The following is an 18,565-nucleotide window of genomic DNA, read 5'->3' as shown; positions in this document are numbered from 1 at the left end:
CTGCCACGTAGATGTGTTGCTGGCCGGTACAGCAACATGACAGAAGGTGGATTTATGTTGCATTCATGGCCCATAATTGTTCAAACTGCAAAGATTTGGACGCGTTTTGTGAGAAGTTCACGGGCATATTGGGGCCCTACGAAGTGGTCTCTCCTCTGCTCTGCACATCTTACTGAAGACTCGTACAAGACCTCTGATCTGTTGAGGAGCGCTGGCTATAAGCCCGTATTGAAAGAGGGTGCAGTAACAATTAAAGGAAAAGAAAACGGAAAGTGAGTTCAGTTGCACCAGTTCTCTCAGAGCGTGAGCCGAGCAGTAATGGCGGAGTATTCAGTATGGAAAAAATGGAGAATGAGTGGACCATTTGTCAGATTTCTCTGCTGGATATGCGTTTTTTTTTTCGGCAGGATATGCTTGCCTCAGCAGCAATATCTCGCCCTTACGTGGAAGAAGCGAATGAACGAAGAACTGAATGTCAGATTGTTTCAAAACAATCGGCCACAAGATTGGCCTTCAAGAAGCGAGAACACAGACAGGTAAGATGCAACTCTCATTTGTTTACCTGCATTTAGATTAATACATGTAACTTGTATTGTGTATATAAGTTACTGGTATAAGATTATTTAATTTGCTTCAGAATGTGATTGTCTCAGTTCATCTGATTTATTTAATTAGCCTTTTATGTTTTATCAGTGAAAATGCATGCATGTACATGTATGTTAAATAAGTTATAACACCTATCCTGTTTTAATGAGAGTCACATGAGACTGTCAGTTCAAGTCCATCCAATTCTCAAGACGGCTTTCTTCTCTGGCTTTATTTCGTAAGCTGTAGGGCCTCCATGGCTGACGTATTACTATCGGATTCACTTTCTGATGGTTCGAATTGATACAGTTCTACGTGTATAGCAGTAGCATGTACACACACTCCAATTTCAGGACTATCACAGTCAGATGTATTACTATCTGAGGAATCCGAAGAATCTCCAATAAATCCGAACAAAGAGGCCATTGCAACCATTCTCGCCTGCCGAGTCTGGCTTTGGTCTATAGCTGTCAAAGGCCTTGTCCTTAAAACCCATTCCTGCTGTGATGTCACCCACCCAGGGCTGGCTGGCTCAGCGGGGCAGCTCGAATGCCAACTTTGCAGTCAATTTTAACTCTCAAAAATATGTTTTTTAAAATTCCCATTTATGCAACATACAAGAATCAAGGATGGAGATACTATTCACTCAGAAATGTATTTAAAAATAAAGGTTATGTGTATCTCCTTTAAGAAAACACATTTGGAGTTTGCCCAACAGCATGTGGCAGACTCCCCAAACACATGGAAGAAGATTCTCTGGTCAAATGAGCCTGAAACTGATCTTTTTGGCCATGATGGGAAATGCCACGTGTGGCACAAACCCAACACCCTGAGAACACCATTCCTACAGTGAAGCATGGTGGTGGCAGCATCATGCTGTGGGGATATTTTTTCATCTGCATGGACAGGAAAGCTGGTCAGGACTGAAGGAAAGATAGATGGCACTAAATACAGAGCAATTCTGGAGGAAAACCTGTTTGAGTCGGCCAGAGATTTGAGACTGGGACGAAGGTTCAAGTTCCAGTAGGACAATGACCCAAAACATACTGCTAAAGCTACACTGGAGTGGTTTAAAAGGAAACATTTAAATGTCTTGGAGTGTCCTAGTAAAAGCCCATACCTCAATCCAATTGAGAATCTGTGGCATAACTTGAAGATTGCTGTACACCATTGCAACCCATCTAACTTGAAGGAGTTGGAGCAGTTTTGCCTTGAGGAATGGGCAAAAATCCCAGTGGCTAGATGTGCTAAGCTAATAGAGACATACCCCAAGAGACGTGCAGCTGTAATTGCAGCTGTGCAGTGTCTCTACAAAGTATTGACTTTGGGGGGTGAATACCTATGCACACTCCAGATTTCTGTTTTTTCATCTTAATTATTTTTTATATCACAAGACAACAACAATTTTGACCTTTAAAATGGTAGGCATGTGTAAATCAAATGGTGCTAACCCTCCAAAAATCCATTTTAATTCCAGCTTGTAATGCAACAAAACAGGACAAACACAAAGGAGGATGAGTACTTTTGCAAGAGACTGTAAACACGTACACACACACACACACACACACACATACATACATACATATATATATATATATATATATATATATATATATATATATATATATATATATATATATATGCACACACACACACACACACACAACCCCAATTGCAAAAAAGTTGGGACACTGTGTAAACTGTAAATAAAAACAGAATGCGATAATTTGCAAATCAGGGAACCCTATATTTAATTGAAAATAGTACAAAGACAACATATCAAATGTTGAAACTGAGAAATTGTATTGCTTTGTTGAAAAATATATGCTCATTTTGAATTTGATGTCAACAACATGTTTCAGAAAAGTTGGGACAGGGACATGTTTACCACTGTGTTGCATCACCTCTACTTTTAACAATACTCTGTAAACGTTTTGGAACTGAGGAGACCAACTGCTGTAATTTTGAAAGAGAAATGTTGTCCCGTTCTTGCCTGATATACAGTTTCAGTTGCTCAACAGTTTGGGGTCTCCTTTGTCGTATTTTGTGCTTCATAATTCACCAAATGTTTTAAATAGGAGACAGGTCTGGACTGCAGGCAGGCCAGTTGGCACCCAGACTCTTTTAATATGGAGCCATGCAGTTTTAATATGTGCAGAAAGCGGTTTGGCGTTGTCTTGCTGAAAGAAGGAAGGCCTTCCCTGAAAAAGATTTTGTCTGAATGGCAGCATATTGCTATGAAACATGTATATATCATTCAGCATTAATGATGCATTTCCCAGATGTACAAGCTACCCATGTCATGTGCACTAATGCACCCTCATACCATCACAGATGCTGGCTTTTGAGCTGTGCACTGATAACAAGCCGGATGGTCCCTCTCCTCTTTAGCCTGGAGGACATGGTGTCCATGAGTCCTAAAAAGAATTTCTACTTTTGATTCGTCAAACCTTGGGACAATTTTCCACTTCGCCTCAGTCCATTGTAAAAGAGCTCGGGCCCAGAGAAGGTGGCAGTGTTTGTGGATATTGTTTCTATCTGGTTTTAACTTGCATTTGTGGATGCAGTAGTGAACTGTTTTCACAGACGATGGTTTTCTGAAGTGTTCCTGAGCCCATACAGAGATTTCCACTACAGACATATGTCTGCTTTTAATGCAGTGTCGCCTGAAGGACTGAAGATCACAGGCATCCAATGTCAGTTTTCAGCCTTGTCTCTTGTATAAGAGATTTCTCCAGATTCTCTGAATCTTTTAATGATATTATGTACCATAAATGATGCGATCCCCCAATTTGCAATTTTACATTGAGAAATGTTATTCTTAAATTGTTACACTGTTTGCCTACACAGTCTTTCACAAAGCGATGAACCCCTCCCCATCTTTACTTCTGAGAGACTCCACCTCTCTGGGATGCTCTTTTTATACCCAATCATGTTACTGACCTGTTGCCAATTAACCAAATTAATTTTTTTTAGCATTACACAACTTTTTCAGTCTTTTGTTGCCCCGACCCAACTTTTCTGAAACATGTTACTGAGATCAAATTCAAAATGAGCAAATATTTTTCAAAAAACAATAAAATTTCTGTTTCAACATTTGATATGTTGTCTTTGTACTATTTTCAGTGAAATATAGGGTTTCCATGATTTGCAAATCTTTATATTCTGTTTTTATTTATGTTTTACACAGTGTCCCAACTTTTTTGGAATCGGGGTTGTATGTGCATATATATATATATATATATATATATATATATATATATATATATATATATATATATAGTCAGAATACTTTCATTCTTAGAGAGACAGACAGACACACACACACACACACACACACACACTGTGATGGAAAGATACTAACCAGAGGAATGCAGACGGTTTGTAGCATCGTGGTCACTGTCTCCCTGCTCGCTGTCTCCATGCCCACTGTCTTTAGAGCTGACTATATCCTCCTGAAAGACAGAACTGCACAGACAGTGAGAAGAGACAGATGGAGGGGCATGTGACAAGTTTGAACTTCACACCATAAAAACTTTGAACTCGTGTGGGTGTTTGTTTACCTGTTAACACGGCGTGGTCTATCGAGGTAACTGAGTTCTGTCCTCTGATGTTTTATCTGAACAAATACAACAGCAAAAAGATCATTAAACTCTTTAAACACACACACACACACACACACACACTTTCATGTGAACAGAATTACATTAACATCTACAGTGTTACATGACACTCTGCACTGTCTAATGGTATATTAGGGTCATTTTAAGTAATAAACAAAAATACGGAGCTGATGGAGAGAAAAAACTCAGATTAAAGTCAGAAATTTATGAGAAAACACTCAGACACTCTGAAATTACCACGTTATCAATTTGCAAGTAAAGGTCCACAGAAATTCTCAGATTAAAAAGTCTTTTTATGAAGATTTTATGAAAAAAAAACCTTCAATCATGTTTATTTGGCAATGAACCAGGTCACTTCAGTTTGCAAGGTTGGATCAATGTCATTACCCCACCCACGCCACAGACTGAGCCAAGAGTTATACGAAATGCAGTCTTTTCTCCTCGATTGCACAATATTTCACAATTATTCACTGAAGGTGAATTTAATATGGGTAAATAATAATTGAGACGAAGTTGAGGTTATTATTCACTGATATTCACTGAGCCTGAGATGGATAATTGTTTTGGTATAATGATTATTAAAAAACTGTATTAAAAATAATTTATTTCAAACTTCAAAAGCAGGATGTAAATGTAATAAAGGTGCGGCACAGACTTGTGTCAGTTATCTACGCCGAGTCACATAAAATACTTTGTTTTGAAATCCATAAAATAAATCACAATTCTACCTTACCTTTGAATAGTTTCAGACCAAATTTCACAGCATCTTTCGTGCTTTTCGGAAAAGCATTTTCTTTCATCATTTGTAATTCTTCCTCACTTACGGTGACGAAGCGATTGGCCACCATTTTGCCGAGTCGCTCGAGGTGATTATCGAGAAATAGTTTGAATTTCTTGACCAATCAGCGTGTACAACCTCCTATCATCACCTGTGTATTTATACTAAAAAAGAATAAAGCACTAAGTGGTTTAGTAGCAGTTATCTAACTGCACCTACATTTCCCAGAATGCACTGCACCCAGAAACCTGACTTTTTAATCTTGGATTTTCCAAGATTTTTTTCACAAGTCTATGAATTTTTAATTTCAGAGATTTGTTTTCTCATAAATTTTGACTTTAGGAGTTTTTTCTGAGTTTTTTTTCTTGGAATATTACCCTAATCCACCAGCTTCATTTTTTTTGTTTTGTTTTTGAGGGGTTTTTGTTGTTGTTGTTGTTTATTTACTCACAATGGCCCCAATATGCCATCGTACAGTGTTTCATTAGCGTATGCAGCATAACATTATTGTCTACAGTGTTACATTAACATTTACAGTGTTAGATTAACATCAACAGTGTTGTATTAACATCTTAAGTGTTACATTCATGTCTATTGTTACATTAATTTTTGCAGTGTTACTTTAACATCTACAGTGTTACATCAGTCTCTATGCTGTTACATTAACATCTACAGAATTACTTTAATGTCTCCAAATATTAACGTCTACAGAGTCATGTTAGCATCTGTACTGTTAGATATACAGAGATATATTAATCTCGACTCTGTTACTTTGTGTAAAGTGTTGTATTATTGTCTACAGAGTTACATTAATACATACAGTATTACATTAACATCTAACATTATGTTAATGTTCACAGGCTTACATTAACTTGCATAGTCTTACATTAAGGTTTACGGTTTGATATGAACAATAACATTACATTAACATTTGGTACATTACATTAATATCTACACAGTTGGGTTAAAGTCTACCATGGAACATTAAAGGGGAACTGAAGGCAAATTTTTTATTATCAAAATTCTATTTCTCATTTTATTAAATATAGGAATGCATTTCTGACAGATATTTTGTCACTGCTATAGCAAGTTATGAGTGTTTGAAATATGCTATGTAATATATCAGTCCATATGTCAAAGCAATGGCTGTAAACAAGATTTGTTGAGACCTGTGTGAGACTTCGTAGGATGGAAGTAAAATGTACAGCAGAAATCAAAGTGACCAACATCTGCCAACGTTGTCAAAAGACGCACGCACCCTCCTTTGAATGCTGATGTAATCAAGCCGGAAGTTTTCCCTGTGTCCGAAATCGCTCACTACTCACTATACAGGGCACTATATAGTGGGGACGCCATTTTGTAGTGCTGTCCGAGACCTTAGTGAGGATTATGTGGGAAATACGCTCAGTATAATATGTATTTATCACAAAAATACATGCATGTATTGATTGATTATTTTGAAAACCCACCAGCAGCCTGATCTGGCACATTTTAATTGTTTGACAGTAATGACGTAAATACCAGTGCGACGGACTAGTCCTTATCCTGTCGTCTTTCCAACTCTCCTCTACTCCACATTGGTTCGAAGTCATATGGAATAATCTCCATCACTGATGAAGCTGGCAAATGTCAAAATTAATCTAAACTGGAATGATATGGCGATCTGGCCGCTCTGTAAACAGTTTTCAAAATGGTGGTGCTGACACTTCACGTTTGAAGTCTCGCACAAGTCTCGTGAAGATCGCGCAGATAAGTGACACCTGCCGTGGACCATACGAACTACATTCAAAATGGCTAAAAGACGAAAAGGCCAATAAGTGTAATACAATATGCCAATATGAGTCACTATATAAGGTGAATAAAACCGAAAACGTAATTGAATAACACGTTAATTAAGAAATAAAGCAAGTTTAAAAATGACTTCAGTTCCCCTTTAACCTCTTCAGAGTTTCATTCATGTCTACAGTTGCTGCAATTTCTTCAGTGTTACTTTAATTTCTACAGTTACATTATTGTCTGATGTTACATTAATGAATACATAGTTATGTTAACATCTACAGTGTCATAATAATCTCTGCAGAATTATATTAATTTCTATCATGTCATAGTAATATTTAAGGAGTTGCATTCATGCCTGTAGCATCATAATAATGTCATCGAGTTACAGTACTTATAGCTGTCTGTCTGTCACCATCCTCATACCGTAGCTGAATCCAGGAACCCGTTCTCCAAATTTCACAACTAGCTTCCTTGAATTCTACTGGGCGATTATAGCATACCAGAGGGACCCAGACGCTCATCTGATGGTGGGTACACATACACACCTATGGGCAATAGCCCCCAAGCATAACTATGTCGTCACTTGTTTACCGCAATGCATTGTGGGGGATAGCCAGGGTCGGTAGTTGAGCAATATGACAGATGTCAGATTCATTTTACATGAGAGCAATGTGAGAGGAGCAATTTTGCCATGCTCTGTCATAGAAGACAATGAAATTGGTGATTTAAAGAGGTGGATAACATGTAGAGGGTTTACAGATGGAAAATCGGAATCCAAATCAATGGTGAGAAGGTAAGAGTCTAGACCGAGTCTACAACACTGTACAACAACAACATCAAATGTCAGAATGTCTTATTTCTGAGGACGCATATTCCACCAGCTAATCGAGAAAACACATCTATCTGAATATCGGGAATTGTATGTAGCCTCTCTGAAATTGGCTGTAATGTCTATAGTGTTCATGGCGAAGTTACATTCATGTTAGACCGGTTGCCAGGTCCTGCGGCCAGGTAGAGCAAAACTTTATAGGCCTAATCAACGAAAATGTGCAAACAACATAAATCATTTGTATGCTAAATAATTTCATTCCTAATTTTGAAACATTTTGCTACATCTCGTCAAATCTTAAGAAATAAACTATTTTGTAAGTCTAATCTGGATTTATTTGTTGAACAGGAATTGAACTTAATTTTTGGTGTTTTACAGGATGAAGGACGTAATAAACAGTGGATTAAGTCGATATGTATCTGACCCAGATGGTGACGCATTAATAAATGCTGCTAGTGAGGTACACTGAACATTATACAGTGCCTTGCAAAAGTATTCATACCCCTTGAAGTTTTTCACATTTTTCCACCTTACAACCACGAACTTAAAAGTTTTTTATTGAGATTTTATGTGATAGACCAACACAGAGTAGCACATAATTGTGAAGTGAAACGAAAATGATAAATGGTCTTCAAAATTTTAAACAAATAAAAATCTGAAAAATGTGGTGTGCATTAGTATTCAGCCCCCTGTACTCTGATACCTCTGAATACAATCCAGTGTAATCAATTGCCTTCAGAAGTCATCTAATTAGTTAATAGAGTCCTACTGTGTGTAATTTACTCTCAGCATAAATACACTTGTTCTGTGAAGGCCTCAGTGGTTTGTTAGAGAACACTGAAGAACAAACAGCATCATGAAGACCAAAGAACTCACCAGACAGGTCAGGGATAAAGTTCTGGAGAAGTTTAAAGCAGGGTTAGGTTATAAAAAAAAATATCCCAAGCTCTGAACATCTCAAGAAGCACTGTTCAATCCATCATTCAAAAATGGAAAAAGTATGGCACAACTGCAAACCTACCAAGACATGGCCGTCCACCTAAACTGACAGAGCGAGCAAGGAGAGCACTGGTCAAAGAAGCAGCCAAGAGGCCCACGATCACTCTGGAGGAGCTGCAAAAATCCACAGCTCAGGTGGGAGAATCTGTGCACAGGACAACTATACGTCGTACACTCCACAAATCTGGCCTTTTTGGAAGAGTGGCAAGAAGAAAGCCATTGTTGAAAGACAGGCATAAGAAGTCCCGTTTGCAGTTTGCCAGAAGCCATGTAGGGGACACAGCAAACATGTGGAAGAAGGTGCTTTGGTCAGATGAGACCAAAGTTGAACTTTTTGGCCTAAATGCAAAGCGCTATGTGTGGCGGAAAAATAACACTGCTCATCACCCTGCACACACCATCCCCACTGTGAAACATGGTGGTGGCAGCATCATGCTATGGGGATGCTTTTCTTCAGCAGGGATAGGGAAGCTGGTCAGAGTTGATGGGAAGATGGATGGAGCTAAATACAGGGCAATCCTGGAAGAAAACCTGTTGGAGGCTGCAAAAGACTTGAGACTGGGAAGGAGATTCACCTTCCAGCAAGACAATGACCCTAAACATACAGCCAGAGCTACAATGGAATGGTTTAGATCAAAGAATATTCATGTGTTAGAATGGCCCAGTCAAAGTCCAGACTTAAATCCCATTGAGCATCTGTGGCAAGACTTGAAAATTGTTCACAGATGCTCTCCATCCAATCTGGCTGAGCTTGAGCTATTTTGCAAAGAAGAACGGGCAAAAATTTCAGTGTCTAGATGTGCAAAGCTGATAGAGACATACCACAAAAGACTTGTAGCTGTAATTGCAGCAAAAGGTGACTCTACAAAGTATTGACGCGGGGGGGCTGAATACTAATGCACATAACATTTTTCAGATTTTTATTTGTTTAAAATTTTTAAGACCATTTATCATTTTCGTTTCACTTCACAATTATGTGCTACTCTGTGTTGGTCTATCACATAAAATCTCAATAAAAAACTTTTAAGTTCGTGGTTGTAAGGTGGAAAAATGTGAAAAACTTCAAGAGGTATGAATACTTTTTCAAGGCACTGTACATACCCCAAAGAGAACCCTTCATGGTTTGGGAGTTTTATCAATCCAACAGGCTCGTTCAACTGCTTTGGCACATTGAGAGGCAAAGGCTGAAGAATGCTTCTTTGTTTTACAGGCTTTGGAATATTACTAGTTTCAGACGATGAACAGTGTTGATTGTTATAATCTTCTATAACCGAAGGCCATTCTGCAGACCATGGAAATATTACTGGGTCACAGTTTAAGTACGTCTTTTTCCCCACCAGAGAAATGTAAGCTACAAACACTTGTCTGTTTCGATTCAGTGTGAAGATTTTCATTGCGGATTAAAATCCATTTCTGTCTTCTTCTCGACTGGCAGCTGATAAAAGCTCAAATTAGGTGTTCTCTTTGTTGTGGAGACACAGTAATTGGAGTTGGAGTGACATTGGACTCCATGCTAACTTTTAAAAGTCATGTGAAAAGGGTGTCAAATAAAGTAAAATTGAACATACAGAATTTTAGGCAAATCAGGCCATTTTGCAACACGAAAGCAGCTAGGATGTTTTTACACTCAGTAGTCCTTTCACATACTGAGTACTGTTTTACAAATTAGTCATTGACCGGTACAACAATACTTAAACCAATAGAAATACTCTTTAAAAAAGCCATAAAAATATTTGATAAAAAGGCACTGTCATTTAATCACTGCAACATCTTGGAAAGACACTATCTTTTGAGCTATGAGAATTTTACAAATTTTAAGTATGCATGCTTTATATACATATAAGGTTTTACATGGGCTTGCCCCAGCCCCGTTAAATGATTTTTTAAAAAGGGTTGATAGTGGCGGTAGCACAAGGGCCTCTACTAAAGGGGACTGTATAGTACCATTTAGGCGTACCACATTTGGATAAACTGTACAATCAGTAAAGGGTAACAAATTTTGGAACTGTTTACCACTTACAATAAGGGTGTACCCTACATATCACCAATTCAGACCTCATCTTAAACAAAGGCTTATGGAAAATCAGAATTGTAACCATTTCTAACTGTGGGTTTTTTGTGTAATTATATAATTTATTTATTTTATTTTTTTTAAAGTCTATTCTGTCAGAGACCGGATTTGTGTAGCATGTACCTTGCTGTTGTTCTTGTTTCTATTCATGTTGTTGTACTGAGTATTGCGTAATTGTGTATTGTGTTGTTTGCTTTTGTTGGTTCTGTTACTGTCCTGGATTTGTCAATAGTGATGTTGCATTTAGCTTTAATTAGTGTCGTGTTGTATGTGTATTTGTATCTCATTCTGTTTTATGTTACCTGCCTAGGGACTACGGATGAAAATTATCATGCTAACTCCGGCACATTTACATTATGTATTTTATACTATTGCTCATGAATGTGCACTGTCCCCATCAAATAAACTAATAAATAAATAATGTAAGGCACACAGCAATTCACTTTAGCCATGGTTAAAACCATTTAGACAGAACAATGCAGTGTTTAACAAAGGCGAAAGTAAACAATACAGTAGGGCTCACCCCGGGTATCGCCCATAATGCATTGCGGTAAACAAACGATGATGTAGTTATGGGTTAGGGTCATTTAGAGCAGCCAATTGAACTTAATCTGCATTTCTTAGGACTATGGGGGAAACCCATGCAGACACAGGGAGAACGTGCAAACTCCACACAGAAAGACCCCCATCAGCCATGAGGTCCAAACCCGGAACATTCTTGCTGTGAGGCGATGGTGTTAGCCATTGCACCACCGTGTCATCTGAGTAGTGTATATAGCATCAGCATACTGTCTATAGTGTCATGCCAAAGGGCCCACCAATGGCAGCTTTTTGGTGCTGGTATTTGAACTCAACCATCCAACCAGGAGTCCAATGTCTGAACCACTTCCCTTTCCATATTAATGTCTGTAGAGTCATACAGACTTACATTGTCTACAGTGTTACATTGGTGTCTACAGTGTCATATTCATGTCTATAGTGTTACATTGGTGTCTATACTGTCATATTCATGTCTACAGAGTTACAGTGGTGTCTATAGTGTCATATTCATGTCTACAGAGTTACACTGGTGTTTATAGTGTCATATTTGTGGCTAAAGTGTTACATTGGTGCATATAGTGTCATAGTTCTGTCTACAGTGTTACATTGGTGTCTATAGTGTCATATTTGTGTCTACAGTGTTACATTGGTGTTTATAGTGTCATATTCATGTCTACAGAGTTACACTGGTGTCTATAGCAATATATTTGTGTCTACAGTGTTGTACTGGTGTCTATAGTGTCATATTCGTATCTATTGAGTCATATTCATATCACATACAGCGGTGCTTGAAAGTTTGTAAACCCTTTAGAATTTTCTATATTTCTGCATAAAATGACCTAAAACATCATCAGATTTTCACAAAAGTCCTAAAAGTAGATAAAAAGAACCCAGTTAAACAAATGAGACAAAAATATTATACTTGGTCATTTATTTATTGAGGAAAATGATCCAATATTACATATCTGTGAGTGGCAAAAGTATGTAAACCTCTAGGATTAGCAGTTAATTTGAAGGTGAAATTAGAGTCAGGTGTTTTCAATCAATGGGATGACAATCAGGTGTGAGTGGGCACCCTGTTTTATTTAAAGAACAGGGATCTATCAAAGTCTGATCTTCACAACACATGTTTGTGGAAGTGTATCATGGCACGAACAAAGAACATTTCTGAGGTCCTCAGAAAAAGTGTTGTTGATGCTCATCAGGCTGGAAAAGGTTACAAAACCATCACTAAAGAGTATGGACTCCACCAATCCACAGTCAGACAGATTGTATACAAATGGAGGAAATTCAAGACCATTGTTACCCTCCCCAGGAGTGGTCAATCAACAAAGATCACTCCAAGAGCAAGGCATGTAATAGTTGGCGAAGTCACAAAGGACCCCAGGGTAACTTCTAAGCAACTGAAGGCCTCTATCACATTAACGTTAGCCAATGTTCATGAGTCCACCATCAGGAGAACACTGAACAACAATGGTGTGCATGGCAGGGTTGCAAGGAGAAAGCCACTGCTCTCCAAAAACAACATTGCTACTCATCTGCAGTTTGCTAAAGATCTTGTCTGTGAAGATTCTCAATCATCCAGTTCATAGTAAACTGTGGGTGGTAGAAAGGGGCAACTGGACTTGCTTGAAGATTCTAATCTTCAAGCAAGTCCAGTTGCCCCTTTCTACCACCCACAGTTTGCTAAAGATCATGTGGACAAGCCAGAAGGCTATTGGAAAAATATTCTGTGGATGGATGAGACAAAAATAGAACTTTTTGGTTTAAATGAGAAGTGTTATGTTTGGAGAAAGGAAAACACTGCATTCCAGCATAAGAACCTTATCCCATCTGTAAAACATGATCGTGGCAGTATTATGGTTTGGGCCTGTTTTGCTGCATCTGGGCCAGGACGGCTTGCCATTATTGATGGAACAATCAATTCTGAATTATACCAGCGAATTCTAAAGGAAAATGTCAGGACATCTGTCCATGAACTGAATCTCAAGAAAAGGTGGGTCGTGCAGCAAGACAATGACCCTAAGCACACAAGTTGTTCTACCAAAGAATGGTAAAGGAGAATAAAGTTCATGTTTTGGAATGGCCAAGTCAAAGTCCTGACCTTAATCCAATCCAATCCAATGGAAATGTTGTGGAAGGATCTGACGCGAGCAGTTCATGTGAGGAAACCCACCAACATCCCAGAGTTGAAGCTGTTCTGTATGGAGGAATGGGCTAAAATTCCTCCAAGCCAGTGTGCAGGACTGATCAACAGCTACCGGAAACGTTTAGTTGCAGTTATTGCTGCACAAGGGGGTCACACCAGATACTGAAAGCAAAGGTTCACATATTTTTGCCACTCACAGATATGTAATATTGGATCATTTTCCTCAAGAAATAAATGATCAAGTATAATATTTTTTGTCTCATTTGTTTAACTGGGATCTCTTTATTTACTTTTAGGACTTGTGTGAAACTCTGATGTTTTAGGTCATATTTATACAGAAATATAGAAAATTCTAAAGGGTGCACAAACTTTCAAGCACCACTGTACATTAGTATCTATAGTGGTCTCACAATGTCTATAATGTCATATCAATGTATTGAGTTTTAGTAGTGTCTATATTAATATCTTAATCATCATGTCATTCAGTATTTTAATTCAATTGTTTTAACTTAATTTGACTGCAAAATTTGGTGTGAAATTTCAATTTTTGGTGTTAATTCAACCCTATGCAAGTTCAATGTGAAGGTTAGTTATTAATTTAGACACAATCAGTTTTACACTAGTCGTTAATTCTGAATTAATTCAACGCTCTGTATCTGTTAATTAAATAATGCAGGTGTTAATTCATCTTTTAACACAGAGTTCGTTTGTGTAATCAACTCACTTTCATTATGAACACAAACAATGTGTATTATTTACAGTCTATATTATAGTCTTTCTCACACTGAAATTCTAGAAATGCACATGTATAGAAATAGAATCAAATGGGTATGAATGAAAGAAGCTTTTTTTTTTTTACTTACTTCTCCGGATAAGACACTGCCATTGGATATGATGTCCGGTTGCTGGTCAGTAAGAAGGACAGCGGTGGCTCCACGTGCAGTGTTGTGCTCCGTGTCTGTGGTGCTGCGTGACGGGCTGCAACACGGCTGCAGGAACATCAGGTCAGTAGTGTTGGCAGACTCGCGAGTGAGGCACACCTGGTAGCAGTGGTGATGGTGCTGATGAAGGTGCGTGCCGAATGCACCACTGCCCCCGGTCCCAGATTCCTCGACAGGCACCTGTGCTGCTGTTTTGCTCTGCACTAGCACAATATCTGACTTGGTGAGCTTCTTCTGCCGTACACGTGACCGTCGGCCACAACACGAGCTACAACAGGAGCAGCAATCTCCTGTCAGGCATGTAAGTGCACTGAATTTTTTGTCCTTCCGGCGGCACTGCACAGCCAGCGCTATCATGGCGAGTAGAAATACAGATGACACGGAACCAAGCGCCACAAGGAGCACAAGCGTCATCTCTGGTGCTCCCTCATCAGACCTGGCTGAACCTCGAGCCCCGCCACGTGATCTTCTACCCTCCTTCTCCCCTCCTTCCTCATCCAGGGTCACTGCAGCGCCATCCACAAGCACCACATCAATGCGGGCAGAGCAGGAGAGCGGTGGCTGTCCATGATCCCTAACCTCGATCAGTAGCTCATAGGCACGAGGATGTAACTGTGACTGCAGCAATGAGTCCCGTTTCCCACCAGTCACTCGGCGTGCGGTGCGCAATTCACCACTCCTCCAGTCCATACGGAACAGGCCGAAGTCATTTCCATGTGCAATGCTGTATGAGAGACGTGCGTTTTCACCATCGTCTGCATCTGTCGAGATCACTCGTGTCACCAAATAGCCTGGCTCTGCTGATCGGGGCAAGGGGGCACGTGCTGCTGTACCGTTTTTGCCCAGTGGTGCGATTACAGATGGTGCATTGTCATTCTGGTCCACTACAATCACCAGGACAGTGGCGTTTGTTGTAAGCTCAGGGGTCCCACAGTCTGTTGCATGCGCTGTAAAGGTAAATTCTCTGATTTGCTCATGATCAAAACTGCGTAGTGCATACACGTAGCCGTTCTCTGCGTTGATGGACACATAAGTCAGCACAGACATGCCCTGGATCTCACGCTCCTCTATAGAGTAAGTTACACGTGCGTTCTCACCAGCATCCACATCCGTTGCAGTCACAGCATAGATATACGCACCAGGCACATTATTCTCAGTCACGTGCACCTCATAGATGGCCTGCGCAAAACGTGGTGCGTTGTCGTTCTCGTCTGCAACACGCACGTGGATGGACTTGCTCGTGGTCAGTGGTGGAGTACCATTATCTCGTGCTACCACCGTAAGCGTGTATAACTCCACGTGCTCACGGTCCAGTGCTCCATCTGTTACCACGGTGTAGTAGTTCTTCAGCGAGGAAGGCTTGAGCTTGAAGGGTGGAGCATCCTCGCTCTCCCCTCCACCAAGTAGCTCACAGGTAACACGCCCATTTTCACCTGAGTCTCTGTCAGAGACGCTAAGCATGGCGACTACAGTGCCGGGAGCCGCACGCTCGCTAACAGACTCCGTCACAGTGCTGAATACGATCTCAGGTGCATTATCGTTTACGTCTACAAGTTTGAACAGGACCTTACAATGTGCAGGGACTGCGTTTGGCCCCATGTCTCGGGCCTGGACGTGAATTTGATGTGTGCTGATCTCCTCGTAATCCACCTCCCCGGTGATTTCCACACGGCCTGTGCGTGCATCAACAGCAAACAGTTCACGTACATGTGGTGGGTTATGACTGCTCAGCGTGTACACCACGTCTCCGTTAGTGCCCTCGTCTGCATCAGTGGCATTTAGCTGGATGATGAGCGTGCCCACAGGGGAGTTCTCCCGCATTGTGACTGAATACACAGACTGGTCGAAGACGGGCGGATTGTCATTTGAATCCAGCACGGTAACCACCAGGAGCGCGGTTCCAGTCCGCTGAGGCTGTCCTCCGTCTACGGCTGTGAGCACATATCGGTGCACTGCCTGCTTCTCACGATCTAGTGGTTTTTCAAGCACCAACTCCGCGTACCTGCTCCCGTCACCTTGTGTCTGTACGTCCAGGCGGAAGTGCTCATTGCTTGTGATAGCGTATGCACTCAGCGAGTTTGTGCCCACATCTGGGTCGAAGGCACCGTCTACAGGGAAGCGTGTTCCTGGCGTGGCACTCTCACTGATCTCCACGGCAATGTCAGCACGTGGAAAATGGGGTGCATTGTCATTCACATCCAGCACTTCTGTCTCTACACGGAAAAGCTCAAGCGGCTCCTCAAGGAACATCTCCAGATGTAAGAGGCATGGTGTATTCCTGCCACACAGCTCTTCTCGGTCCACACGCTCACGCACCACCAGCGCTCCGCTCTCCAGGTCCACCTCAAGTAGTGCTGGAGGTGGAGATGTACGTGGCGAGCTTGGGACCGGCACCGTCTGGAAACGGCGTGCAGACAGCTTGGTGACATCTAAGCCCAGATCCTCAGCCACATTACCCACCACTGTGCCGCGTTCCTGCTCCTCCGGCACCGTGTAGCGCAACTGCGCATGTGTTCCAGCCAAAAGTGACATTAATAACCAAATCATTCTCATGGTTCCCAAAAAAGTTATATTTAAAAAAAATAATAAACACCGTGTTTTTTCAGTTAATTATTCATCCCACTCTCTCTCTCTCTCTCTCTCTCTCTCTCCTTTTTCTCTTTTACAAATATGCAGAATGCTCCAGCGCGCGCCCAGAGCTCCACACCGCGTCCCGCTCACAGCGCGTGCAGTGCGCATATCCGTTATAAGCGCGTATAACAGGTGCATAACACAAACAAGACAAAAACAACACAAACTCCTCGTCAGTGCGTGTGTAAACTCCACAGAGAGGAAATATAGACAATCCGGCAAGCGGGCTTCTGGGTTTCTTCTCTCAGTCTTCTTTTCTTTATTTATTTATTTCTCTAATACAGGATAAATCCAAACCTGACATTATTTTCTCTCTTTTCATTCTTATTAATATCCCTGGTTATTTCTTTTCTGTTCTCTCTCTCTCTCTCTCTCTCTCTCCTTCTTTACTACTCTGTAACTGATAAGTAAACCTCTCTCTCTCTCTCTCTCTGTGCTGCGCTCTCTGAGCTCTGAGCTCCGCCGCGACTTCTCTTCCCTTTTTGCACACAGAACCCCGCCCACACCAACCAATAAGAAGGTTGACACCCGAAGCAGATCGCATGCTGATTGGACAGCCTGCATGTCAATCAGAAATCATCCAGAGAGCCGCTTCCAGAACTCAAGAGTTGCCAATTTGGGAATGTCGAGTTATTATGTGTTGTTGTTGTTGTTGTTGTTGTTGAAATCAAGTTCGGACGAAATGAGTTTAATGACATGAATGATAGCTTACAAAATGATTAAAGTGCATGAAAAATGACAGTCTAACTTGTATTTATTTTTAAGTCCTATTTCCTCCCAGAGTGATGCTTTATTTCCTGAAACTCCTGAGAAAAGGCTCCTGAAACACTGAGACGGAGGGACACTCCATCACCACTAACTTTTCATATAAACTCAGTAAACAGGGTCTTCAGAACCATGCAGGGTCGATGCACTCACAGGTCCTTCAAGGGACTGATATGGGTCCCTGTAAGGCTCCTGTTCTGTCAGTGCTCATGTTCAACCAGTCTGCCAGGGCTTTATCAGGGGAGAGGATAAATATCTGGCAACCCTTCACTCCACACAGACCAGAGAATGAATCCCCAATTTTTACCAGAAAAAAAAGAAGAAGAAGAAAGAATGAAAGTCTGACAGTTTAACACACACGCAATGCACACAACATTAAGAGCATTTCTCTTTCCAAATGCATAGTTTGGGCCCCACCCGAGCGCGCGCACCCTGCACCACTGTGACTTCTGATTTAATGACAGCCAAAATAATTTACACACTGTTTTAATGGAGAAATATTTGGTCTAAGGTTTATTTTTTTTCAAAGGCAATAAGCGTGGAATGAAGAGAGGAGGAGAGGAGGAGAGAGGAACGGCGCGCGCGGAACAGCTCGGCTGTTTAGTATGCAGCGCACGGTGCGAGGAGCGCACACGCGCGCGCGCGGAGGGGGGAGGGAGAGAGAGAGAGAGAGAGAGAGAGAGAGACATCCGGTAAAATACGAGGCATTTTTATTGTCTTCATTTTTGGAGAACAGATATAGGCCCCGTGTGTGTGTGTGTGTGTGTGTTAACCTCCAGTTAACAAGTCTCACACCCATCTCACTCCATCCGTCTAACCGTGCGTGCGTGTGTGTGGAGCTGTAATCCGTCTCCGAGCCTCATCTGCCCTCTAGC

At 40.9% G+C, this 18,565-nt stretch overlaps 1 protein-coding gene across 2 annotated transcripts in view; it reads right to left on the bottom strand.

Moving 5' to 3' along the window:
• pcdh10a (protocadherin 10a) overlaps nt 1-17,343 on the bottom strand; it is a 24,147-nt gene extending 6,804 nt beyond the window's left edge. The window contains exons 1-3 of one of the 2 annotated variants that reach the window (XM_060915899.1): nt 14,217-17,343; nt 4,149-4,204; nt 3,950-4,053 (exon numbers count right to left, since the gene is read on the bottom strand). In XM_060915899.1, the coding sequence (XP_060771882.1) occupies nt 3,950-4,053; nt 4,149-4,204; nt 14,217-16,847 (2,791 nt within the window). In that variant the 5' untranslated portion in view covers nt 16,848-17,343. Of the gene's footprint in view, nt 1-3,949; nt 4,054-4,148; nt 4,205-13,453; nt 13,516-14,216 lie in introns of those variants that run through there. The other variant, XM_060915900.1, reaches the window with a different exon arrangement.
• Nucleotides 17,344-18,565: the final 1,222 nt, after the last annotated feature.

Source organism: Neoarius graeffei, chromosome 3 (genome assembly GCF_027579695.1).
Source record: "Neoarius graeffei isolate fNeoGra1 chromosome 3, fNeoGra1.pri, whole genome shotgun sequence".
In the NCBI taxonomy this organism is placed as follows: domain Eukaryota; kingdom Metazoa; phylum Chordata; class Actinopteri; order Siluriformes; family Ariidae; genus Neoarius; species Neoarius graeffei.
Note: the sequence above shows the minus strand (reverse complement) of the source record. Positions and strands in the feature narration are given on the sequence as shown.